The sequence below is a fragment of the Diceros bicornis genome, chromosome 11 (genome assembly GCF_020826845.1).
Source record: "Diceros bicornis minor isolate mBicDic1 chromosome 11, mDicBic1.mat.cur, whole genome shotgun sequence".
Taxonomy (NCBI): Eukaryota; Metazoa; Chordata; class Mammalia; order Perissodactyla; family Rhinocerotidae; genus Diceros; species Diceros bicornis.
Window position 1 is genome coordinate 71,548,163 of NC_080750.1, and position 12,036 is coordinate 71,560,198.

The window sequence follows — 12,036 nt, forward strand, 5'->3', positions numbered from 1 at the left end:
ATCTTCTGACTCATGTTTCAGCTTATATCTATCACCATACTGCAATGTAGCATGACACTAACCTTGTTGGTAAGATTCAACTATATCATGTAATCAAGTCTTATGATAATACTGATATTGATAATCAAATATATTGGAAAACTGGGTTAAAACCCCCTGAGGATGTAAAACTGATGGAAAAACGACTGGCCTGAGCAAGAACTGGATTAACTAACCACCAGCTAACTTCTACGCTAAAGAGTACTGCACAAGTTTATTGTAAGGTACAAATAGTGGTAGATCAAGAGGGAAGAGTAATTAAATTAGTACAAAAACATGAAAATGTATGTAATGGCTTTTTTAGAGCAGGTTAGTTGTTTCTTTAAATCTAACCATCTCCCACACTGGCTCCTCCAAACGTCAAGGCATATTGAGAATGATGCTACTTGACACACAGCACGCAGTGGAAATGATAATGCGTGACTTTCAAGGCTGAGGTATAAGAGGCAGCATGTCTTCCACTTGGCTTTCTAAGTCTCTTGGAACTCTCATGCTCTGAACCCAGCCACCAAGCTGTGAGGAAGCCCAAACCAGCTCATGTGGAAAGAGCACATGAGGAGGCCCACACCGAGAGAACCAGAGCCCACTGTGCCCTAACCAACCTCACAACTACAACCATCATAAATGCTCACTGCATGCCACTAAGTTTTAGGGGAATTTGTTACACAGCCATCAATAACCAGACAGTGCTTAAGTAATTTACAACACAGAGGGAGAGATAAATAAGGATACAAATATCTAATATAAGGCAGGATGTGATAACCACTACACAGAATATAAACAAAGGGTCCTGAGAGAAGAACATAAAGAAATAAGTCCAGCTAAGGGATAGAGCAGTGGGGGGAAAAATGGGAAAGGCTTCACAGAAGTCATCTTTGGGCTAGGGCCTAAAAGACAGATGGAACTTTGAGGTAAAACAATAGTAACAACAACAAGAGAAAGGAAGGTGTGGTAAACTGGGTGACAAAGTAGCGTATCACATGGACCTCCTTAGAGACAAAAATTCAACTTCTTTTTTACATAATCTCTAATACTGAAACAGTATCAAAGTATTTGAAGGACACTGTAGGAAACGTCTTTCTAAAAAGAAACAAGGTGGAGTTCTAGAGACTGACTTCAATCATACAAAATTATTAAATTTCTTGCAGTTTAATCTCTATGCAAAGGGCTAACTCTGACCCTAAGAAACGAAAGCCACTTATCAGTGCTTCCTTTGATGTACTGGCCAAGGTAAAACCAGTACCTTGCTTGCTCATTGTTCCAGACCCAATATCAGCTTAATGACAGCAATTCCCCATGGTTAGCATTCTGTGGAGTTCTAGGGGTGATTTACAGGGAGGCATCCTGAACCAAAATGAATGCCTAATGACAAGCCATAAAAAGCTGAGTAAATTCATAAGCTGCTTTAATTGCTGTAATTTACCCCCAACTTCCCTGGTAAGGCCATGAAGACTACGTCTATAGGGGTCAGGCTGACAACCTGGGAAATAACCATTACTTACCAAACGCAATCAAAGCATTTAGCTCTTTAAGCTGCTCTGTACGAGGAGAAGTCTGAAAGCGGTCCCTGTGAGCTGCCATTCAGCCACGACTAACTTTCCAGTCTGTTTAGCAGCCTCACCTTCAATTTGGGGTCCCTCCCACTAAATCAGACTTCCTCTCAATGTGGTCAGGTAGGCAGTCCTTAAAAATCCTGAAACTTTAGAATTTCTGTTCTCCTCACCTCATAAAACTTTTTTAAGGAGCCCACCAGGCACAGCTTCAGGCTATCCACAATCTCCTGATGAGGCATCTGGAACACCACTCGTGAATACCATTTTGTGAGAGTGCTGGGGTAGAGGCAGTAAAGAGAGAGAGATGAGGACACACTCACAGAGGAAGACCCACAGTCTGACTGGCAGCACACATGGGCTTCTCTGTGCACCAATCCCACAAGTACCTAGTAAATGCATTTACGTTACATGTAAAAACACACAGAGATGGGGGGGAAGATATATGTAAGCCGTATACAGAATGTAAAAATACAGGCATAATTGTGGATATTTGCTACAAAACTGCCTCCAATTGAAAAAATTTAACAACCTAGATATCCACCAACAGAGGATTAGTTAAATAAATAGTGCCGCAGCATATGATAAATTCCACGCAGCAGTTAAAAAGAACCGTTTGAGATTTATTTGTATTGATATGCGAAAATGTCCAAAATATATAATTTAAATACATAAAACAAACTGAGAATCAGTATACATAGTAATATGCCATTTATGTATGTATACATATACACAAACACGTATATGTGTTAACATATACATAAAATAGAATCTGAAAGTATATATACATCAAACCTTTGTGGTGGTTAACAAAAGATGGGCCATGAAAAACTTTCACCTTCTAAATTTATGCAGATATTTGCATGAGCATGCCTTATTTTTACAACCAGAACAAACAACAAAAAACCCGTCATTTCTGGGGGAAAAAACACCACCACCAAGACAGCCCCCATTCCAAAGGAGATTACACTGCAGCCAGGGAACAAACGCACACGTGACAAATTTGATATATAGATTCCATAAATATCACAGGGAGATGGAGGAAGGAGTTTAGTATACACTTATTTATTAAATAAAAGTATACTGTTTTGAGTATTATAGTATACAAAATACTCAAAAAAATACTTGCTGGATTTATAAGATTAGGCATTAAAATGAGATAACCAAACAAAATGGAACTCTGAATAGTACTTACAGATTGATGCTCGCAACAAAGCCAACCACGGACCGCATGCCCCTGCTGGGGTCATGGTAGACATCCATTCCGATCACCATTAATTGTTTCTGGGTGAGAAAACAAAAAAACACACCAAAAAACCCCAAGCAATCCATCACCCCATCTTTAATTATTATCTGAACCCTAAAACAATATATGAAAATAAGTTCTAGGAAAGGAAGAGAAAGACTGAAATCCATTTGACCTTTTTGTTGTTTTTTTGTTTTTTGTTTTTTGGTGAGGAAGATTGTCCCTGAGCTAACATGTGTGCCAATCTTCCTCTATTTTGCATGTGGGACGCCACCACAGCATGGCTTGATGAGCGGTATGTAGGTCCGCACCTGGGATCGGAACCTGCGAACTCTGGGTGGCCAAAGCAGAGCTTGTGAGCCCAACCACTACAACACCAGGCCAGCCCCTCCATTTGACCTTTTTAAAACACTATGAACAAAAGCCAGAGATCTGAACCAAGGGACAGCAAACTCTCTGTGAAGGACTAAAGAGTAAACATCTTAGGCTTTCTGAGTCACACATTCTCTGTAGCAACCATTCAATCCTGCCACTGCAGCAGGAAAGCAGCCACAGACGGTACATACTGGAATAAGCCTATGTTTCAATAAAATTTCCTTTAAGGACAATGAAAACTAAATTTCATACAATTTTTCATGTGTCAAGAAATATTAGTCTTATTTTTATTTTTTAAATCATTTAAAAACGTAAAAACTGTTCTTAGCTTGTAGGTAACAAACCATTTAGACTACTACACTTTGCGAATAAGGATAACTATATGAGGAAAACTAGGAAAATAGCTGGGTAGGATTCTCTGGAGAGTTGAATTGAATGAAGGCATATCTCAGCATCACTCACCAGGGGAATATCCACTCCCCAGAGCTCACCACCCAATTTACAGTTAATCTGAAGTAAAATCTTCTGGGCCACACTCCGAAGCCTGGCGGGCTGACCAATGGTTCGGACATTGATGACCTATAACGAAGGGACCAAAAAGATATGGGGAAAGAGGATACTATCAGCCTCTCAGACAACGTAAACAATTCTAAAGTGAATACTACATTTGTTTAAGAAACTCCAGTTAGCAGATAATACATTTTGCATTAATAGTTCTAACTCTAGGGTTTCTAGGCAGGCGCATGCATGCACACACACATACCAAAACACCATACGAAAAAACAACCAACAAACCAAAACTTTCAAAAGGATCCTATGCAGAGTAAAATTTTTTTTAACCTCCACAGGAACACCAGCTTTCCCCTTTCAGAGTGAAGCCTATACTCTCCGAGCCCATCATATGAAACCACCTGGCGACTCAGCCTCTGAACAGCAAAAGTGCTCATTTGGGAATACAAAGGCGGCATTTATGAAGAGCACCTGCTGTTCATCAGGCTACTCTAATAAAGGGAATGTTTCACCAGAAGGGTCTACACACGGTGGCTTCTAATAGTTACTTTAGCCTTTTTGAACATATGTACCCCTCTCTTCCAAGCCTCAAGGGAGGCTAGGGTTTCCATCTGTGCCTCCTGCCCAGCTCCCACTCACCTGCGAAGGCACAGGAGCCTGCACACAGCATAGCTTTTTAATGGCCCCATAGAGATCCTCACGTGTGCCCATGATGATGCAAACAACCATCTGTATCTTCCCCTGAGAAGATAAAGCATATATAAGTCAGGCTTTGGAACCTTTGGGGGACCTTGATAGAGATCCAGTCGGGGGCAGTTTGAGAGTCTGCAAAGCCACGGGACCTTTAAGGTAGAGAGGGGACTGAAACAAACACGGTGGACATGCCAACACAGGAAAAGGTCCTTGAACCTGAATGAGCATTTGTTGGGTCCAGGGCTTCTTTGCACAGATACATAATATATTACCATAAATTATAGAGCTGGTTCTGATTACTACCTGATTTATTTATGAGACTTAAGATGCCTAGAAAAGGACCAGGCTTGAAAATATGCAAGGGTTACTTATTATCTGCTGCTTTCAATTCCCTATAATGTTTTTTACCACTCTCTTTAGTAAACTAAGCACCCTATTACATTCATACTACAGAACTTTAACTGAGGAAACATGGAATGCAATACCACAAGAAGGAGTTCAGAGCCAAATGCAGAAGCAAATGAAGCTACTGGCAGATCTAGTAAGTAGCTTTCTCTAACTTGCTAGTTAGGAGAGAGAATGATATTGCCAGCAGTATATCTCGTATCAGCATCCTCTACCCTCACTGCTTAAGAGAGCCAATATTAAAAGCAGAGAATCTTTTAAAGTCTGAATAAAGAAAAGCAGCACTCAAGTGAAATAAAGTTGCCAACGCTTTACGCCAGAAACTGCTATAAATGGTAAATCAATGGTGTACTACTCCAAATCAAGATTAGCATTAGATTAAGACTTCTCAGAGGACACACATTACAGCAATCACATCAAAGAACTTCCAAAGTCACGTAGAACATAGGCTGCACACTGGAAGCCTACGGGCTGGATCTAGCAAACAGATGTGGTATTTTAGGCCTATAATGATTTACAAGGTTTTTTTTTTTGAATTAACATTTGAACATAGGCTGGTGCACACATATGCAAATCTAGATTTTTGGCTTCTATTGAAAAACAAATTAAAAATCAATTTGACAATGCTGGGCTTTTATCTGCAGTCATGGAGCCTACTCTCTTTAGTTCACTACAGTCCCCTCCTGGCCCACCTCCCCTGGTTGTTACTCATCTGGCTCCCACAGACATCTGAGTCTGTGACCCCCTAACAAAGAGAATAATAAAACAGAATGCCCTAAAGATAACAGAGCAACACCAATATGAGTGAGGTTTGGTAAACACTATGGATGAAACTCATATCCATGCTGCATAAAAACTGTTGGCAGTACACTCTCATAAAAAGAACATGAGAAGCTGTGAAATGGGGGAGTTGATGTACTACACTGGGTTATTCTTTTGAAAGCAGAGCAGAACTGATCGATGATCAGGCCCAGGGGAAGCCCATGGCAGAGTATGATAGGCATGGGAAGTCAGGAGCAAACTACAAAGAGAGAACATGAGCATGCTGCTATGAGTGGTGGATCAAAAGAGAAAACTATGATGCCAAGACAATCCAATTCTAGTATTGATCCCACAAGAACCGACTCTTCAATTTAAGGACTAATTATTTCCAAAACCGTTTTCTCCGCTTTTGTTCCCTCCCTAGTCTTCTTCCTCTGTTTTATGTACAAACAGATAAGAACTGCAGGCCTGAACTAGTGAGTAGTGAGGGCTCTGGCCTGCTCAGCTCCACTGGCCCTGATCAGCTACGAGGGCCCAGCTGATGGCCATCTGCCAAGTTCATCGCCAGAGCAATGTGAATCTTGAGCCAGACCAGACTGTGACAGCTCAGTACTGAATCGTGCAAGACAGCACCTGGCCCAGGAAGTTGCTTTCTGAGCACAACATGTTCTATATAGATAACAAACTAAAGTTAAGTCAACTATTCCCTCAGTCAATTACGTGAGGAACAGAACACTAGAGTGAATGCCAACACATAATGAGAGAAGCAAAATTAACCAAAGGGCATAAAGACTATTTCCTTAGTTCAATCTTTTATGTGCACATGAGTAAAATGCAGCTTCCTGGACATCACTGACAGCAGACTAATGACTAAGATAATTTAAAATCAAGAATTCAGGTATTTTACATTAGGCATTCTACAAATTTACTCAAATTAATTTATTACCTCAACTCCCAGCATGGATTGAATGGTTCTGATATAGGTCTCTATTCGATCATCCTTCAGTTCAACCCAGGCTGGTGGGCTCATGTGCATGCCAATGGGGCCAGCTATCTTCTCTAACATGTTAACCAGTTCTCGGGCCTGATCCACTGCTCTCTTTGGGTAAAACAGTGCCCAGAAATGCATGGGGACCTAGGAACAACCACAAGCTATTTTCAGTACTTTCCACAACTTGAACACTCCAAACTCACACCCAGGAAACATTATTCTAGAGAATAAATTGCTTTTCACTCTCTCTTCTTGAGTCCTATCTTATCTAATTCCTATTACTAACAAAGATGTGTGTGATAAGTAAATGGTGGCATAAAGTCAATGGAATACCACACGGCAACAGAAGAACTACAGCCATACCTAACAATATGGATGAGACTCACCTATGTAAGGCTGAAGAAATGAAGCAGACATAAAACATATACTGTGTGGTTTCATGTAAAAATCAAGTACAAGAAAGTTGAAGTGAATCTATGCTGTCAGAAGGCAGGATAGTGACTATTCTTGGGGTGTGTAAGGGTGAGAGGTAGGTAGTAACCAGGAGCATGGGGCACTGGGAAAGTTCTGTTTCCTAACCCTTGATGTTGATTACGTAGGTCTATTTAACTTGTGAAAAATCATCAAGCTATACACTTGTAAGTGTACTTTTTTTTTAAATATATTATATTTCAATAAAAAGTTTTAGAAACAGATGTGAGTACTTTATGCATGGCCATAAAGACCAGGTTAGCCAAAAACAACTAAAAATAATTATATACCATTTTGTTCTTTGGTTGCTTTGGTGGGAGACTGCTTTTTTTTTTTTTTTTGTGAGGAAGATCAGCCCGGAGCTAACATCCAATGCCAATCCTCCTCTTTTTTTGCTGAGGAAGACTTGCTCTGGGCTAACATCTGTGCCCATCTTCCTCTACTTTATATGGGACGCCACCACAGCATGGTTTTTAACAAGCGGTGCGTAGGTGCACACCCGGGATCCGAACTGGCGAACCCCGGGCCACCGAGGTGGAGCGCACGCACTTAACTGCTATGCCACCCGGGCCGGCCCGAGACTGCTTTAATTTTACCTTTTTCATGGATAAAAACACCTTCCAGGAACCCCTAGGGAAAAAGAGGGGGAAAGAGAAAGAAAGAAGGAAGAAAAAAGGGAGAGTGGGTAATAGGCTGGCACTATATGGATTACCATAGCAACTTAGTTCCTCTTCCTCAGTCTATGGTCAAGTAAAGGGCTTACCTCTAACAACTAGTCAACTTGTTCTGTCTGAAGGATCCCTGTTTAGGAGATAATTCAGGATGGGAACTTAGTTGGTACTTTCTCTCAAAAAGAGGACACCAAATCATTCTTGCCACCTAATTTCCACACTTTTAAAAATACTGGTCCTCTCTTTAAAACCTCAAAAATCACTTACAGTCAAGATGGAAAGGTCTCTGGTTACTTCTTTAATCCAGTTTAGTTCCTGAGATGTGACAAATGAAGTATTTCTTAAGTTAATTCTTTCCATTGGCAGAACACGTCCTTCAATCTAAACAGAAAATAAAATATCTCAGACATGAGCCATCTGCAAACATTATTTGGAAAAACACTGATACTATTCTCTGTGAGGACTGGTTAGTTCCACTACACAAACTTGTCCTGTTATAACTTCTGGGAATGGCAGAAAAATGAAACTGCTAGCAGTGATAGTGGATGTCAGTAACACCCTGAACATATACATACAGGTAAAATTTTTATAGGCACTGCTTTTTAATTATCAAAGATTCCAACAGGGTCTCCCAAGAAAGGGATTAAAAAACATTGTCTCTTTCAACCCCCCAGCTGGGAGAAAATATTTGCAAACCATATATCCAACAAGGGGTTAATCTCCATAATATATAAAGAACTCACACAATTGAACAAAAAAAAAACAAACAACCCAATCAAAAAACAGGCAGAGGATATGAACAGACATTTCCCAAGGAAGATACACAGATGGCCAAGAGGCACATGAAAAGATGTTCAACATCACTAATCATCAGGGAAATGCAAATCAAAACTACACTAAAATATCATCTTATACCCATTAGAATGGCTATAATCACCAAGACAAAAAATAACAAATATTGGCGAGGTTGTGGAGAAATGGGAACCCTAATTTACTGCTGACGGGAATGCAAACTGGTGTAGCCTCTATGGAAAACAGGATGGAGATTTCTCAAAAAATTAAAAATAAAAATACCTTACGATCCAGCTACCCCAATACTGGGTATTTACCCAAAGAACCTGAAATCAACAATCCAAAGAGGCCTATGCACCCCTGTGTTCAGTGCAGCATTATTCACTATAGCCAAGAAGTGGAAGCAACCCAAGTGTCCCTCGACTTATGACTGGACAAAGAATATGTGGTATATATATACAATGGAATACTACTCAGCCATAAAAAAAAGACAAAATCATCCCATTTGCAACAACATGGATGGACCTGGAGGGTATTATGTTAAGTGAAATAAACCAGACAGAGAAAGACAAACACTGTATGACTTCACTCATATGTGGAAGATAAACTAACACAAGGACTGAGAGAACAGTTTGGTAGTTACCAGGGGGAAGTGGCTGGGGGGTGGGCACAAGGGGTGAAGGGAGGCATTTATATGGTGACTGACAAACAATAATGTACAACTAAAATTTCACAATGTTATAAACTACTACGACATCAATTAAAAAAACATTGTCTCTTTAGAATCAGAGAATGCATGTCAAACAACTATAATTTCAAGATGAACAGGAGTACACCGAAAACTATAAAACATTTCTGAAAGAAACTGAAGAAGACACAAAGAAATGGAAAGATATTCCGTGCTCTTGGATTGGAAGAATTAACATACTTAAGATGTCCATACTTCCTAAAGCAATCTATAGATTCAATGCAATCCCTATCAAAGTCCCAACAACATTTTTCACAGAAATAGAACAAAGAATCCTAAAGTTTATATGGAACAACAAAAGACCCCGAATAGCTAAAGGAATCCTGAGAAAAAAGAACAAAGCTGGAGGTATCACACTCCCTGGTTTCAAAATATACTACAAAGCTATAGTAACGAAAACAGCATGGTACTGGCACAAAAACAGACACACAGATCAATGGAATAGAATCGAAAGCTCAGAAATAAACCCACACATCTATGGACAGCTAATCTTTTTTTTTTTAATCTTTTTTTTTTTTAATTTTATTTATTTATTTTTTCCCCCAAAGCCCCAGTAGATAGTTGTACATCATAGCTGCACATCTTTCTAGTTGCTGTATGTGGGACACGGCCTCAGCGTGGCCGGAGAAGCGGTGCGTTGGTGCACGCCCGGGATCGAACCCAAGCCGCCAGCATCGGAGCGCACGCACTTAACCGCTAAGCCATGGCGCCGGCCCATGGACAGCTAATCTTTGACAAAGGAGCCAAGAACATGCAATGGGGAAAAGACAGTCTCTTTAACAAATGGTGTTGGGAAAACTGGACAGTCACATGCAAAAAAATGAAAGTAGACCCTTACCTTACACCATACACAAAAATTAACTCCAAATGGATTAAAGACTTGAATGTAAGACCTGAAACTGTGAAACTTCTAGAAGAAAACATAGGCAGTACGCTCTTTGACATCGGTCTTAGCAACATCTTTTCAAACACCATGTCTCGGGCCGGCCCCGTGGCTTAGCAGTTAGGTGTGCGCGCTCCGCTGCTGGTGGCCCAGGTTCGGATCCTGGGCGCGCAGCGACGCACCTCTTCTCTGGCCATGCTGAGGCCGCGTCCCACATACAGCAACTAGAAGGATGTGCAGCTATGACATACAACTATCTACTGGGGCTTTGGGGGAAAAAAATAAATAAATAAAATTATTAAAACAAAAAAAACAAACACCATGTCTGACCCGGCAAGAGAAACAATAGAAAAAATAAACAAATGGGACTACATCAAACTAAAAAGCTTCTGCACAGCAAAGGAAACCATCAACAAAACGAAAAGACAACCTAACAACTGGGAGAAGATAATTGCAAACCATACATCTGATAAGGGCTTAATCTCCAAAATATATAAAGAACTCATGCATCTCAACAACAAAAAAACTACCAACCCAATTAAAAAATGGGCAAAAGACCTGAACAGACATTTCTCCAAAGAAGATATACAGATGGCCAACAGACACATGAAAAGATGTTCAAAATCACTATCAGGGAAATGCAAATCAAAACTACAATGAGATATCACCTCACGCCCATCAGAATGGCTATAATTAACAAGACAGGAAACAACATGTGTTGGAGAGGATGTGGAGAGAAGGGAACTCTCATACACTGCTGGTGGGAGTGCAAACTGGTGCACCCACTATGGAAAACAGTATGGTGATTCCTCAAAAAATCAAGGACAGAACTACCATATGATCCAGCTATTCCACTGTTGGGTATTTATCCAAAGAACCTGAAAACACCGATTTGTAAAGGTACATGCACCCCTGTGTTCACTGCAGTGTTATTCACAATAGCCAAGACTTGGAAGCAACCTAAGTGCCCATCAAGGGACGAATGGATAAAGAAGATGTGGTATATATACACAATGGAATACTACTCAGCCATAAGAAACGATGAAATCTAGCCATTTGTGACAACATGGATGGACATTGAGGGTATAATGCAAAGTGAAATAAGTCAGAGGGAGAAGGTCAAATACCGTATGATTTCCTTCATTAAGTAGTAGATAATAACAACAATAAACAAACACATAGGGACAGAGATTGGATTGGTGGTTACCAGAGGGGAAGGGGGGAGGGAGGAGGGTGAAAGGGATAATTCGGTACATGTGTGTGGTGATGGGTTGCAATTAGTATTTTGGTGGTGAACATGATGTAATCTATGCAGAAATAGAAGTATAATGATGTACACCTGAAATTTTTACAATGTTTATAAACCAACGTTACTGCAATAAACAAAAAATTAAAAAAAAAAAAGATGAACAGGAAAATAATCTTTAAAAATATTTTAAGGGAAAAATTTAAAGTATAAAATAAAAGGTAAAATTTCTCAATAAGGCTGAACATAAACTACTATTATACTTTATATAAAAGAAAAGCTGGAAGAAAAAGGCATAAGTATAATTAAAAAACAAATTAAAGTTAAGAATGATAAATCAATTAGATCTAAATATCCAAAAATAGGAAGATAACTAAGCTGATGATATACCAATATGATGCACTTGTTGCAATCATTAAAATCACTTTCTAACTACATATAACATGATCCTGCTTTTGCAAAAAATAAATAGCAATGTATGTATCATAAAAACTGAATGAGTCCATACCTAGTAATGATTATCTCTGGGGGAAGTGTCATTATGGAGGATTTTTACTCTCTATGACCTCTACTGTTTGCTTTTTTAAAAAAATAACAAATAGAGCCAGCCCTGATGGCCTAGTGGTTAAAGTTTGGCGCACTCCACTTCGGCAG

General features: G+C 39.7%; 1 protein-coding gene across 2 annotated transcripts in view; it reads right to left on the reverse strand.

The window, feature by feature from the left end:
* Positions 1–12,036, reverse strand: part of PIWIL2 (piwi like RNA-mediated gene silencing 2) — a 96,461-nt gene that overhangs the window by 39,302 nt on the left and 45,123 nt on the right. The window contains exons 14-19 of one of the 2 annotated variants that reach the window (XM_058550560.1): positions 7,981–8,094; positions 6,527–6,715; positions 4,360–4,461; positions 3,673–3,789; positions 2,785–2,873; positions 1,763–1,868 (exon numbers count right to left, since the gene is read on the reverse strand). In XM_058550560.1, the coding sequence (XP_058406543.1) occupies positions 1,763–1,868; positions 2,785–2,873; positions 3,673–3,789; positions 4,360–4,461; positions 6,527–6,715; positions 7,981–8,094 (717 nt within the window). The remainder of the gene's footprint in view (positions 1–1,762; positions 1,869–2,784; positions 2,874–3,672; positions 3,790–4,359; positions 4,462–6,526; positions 6,716–7,980; positions 8,095–12,036) is intronic. The other variant, XM_058550561.1, reaches the window with a different exon arrangement.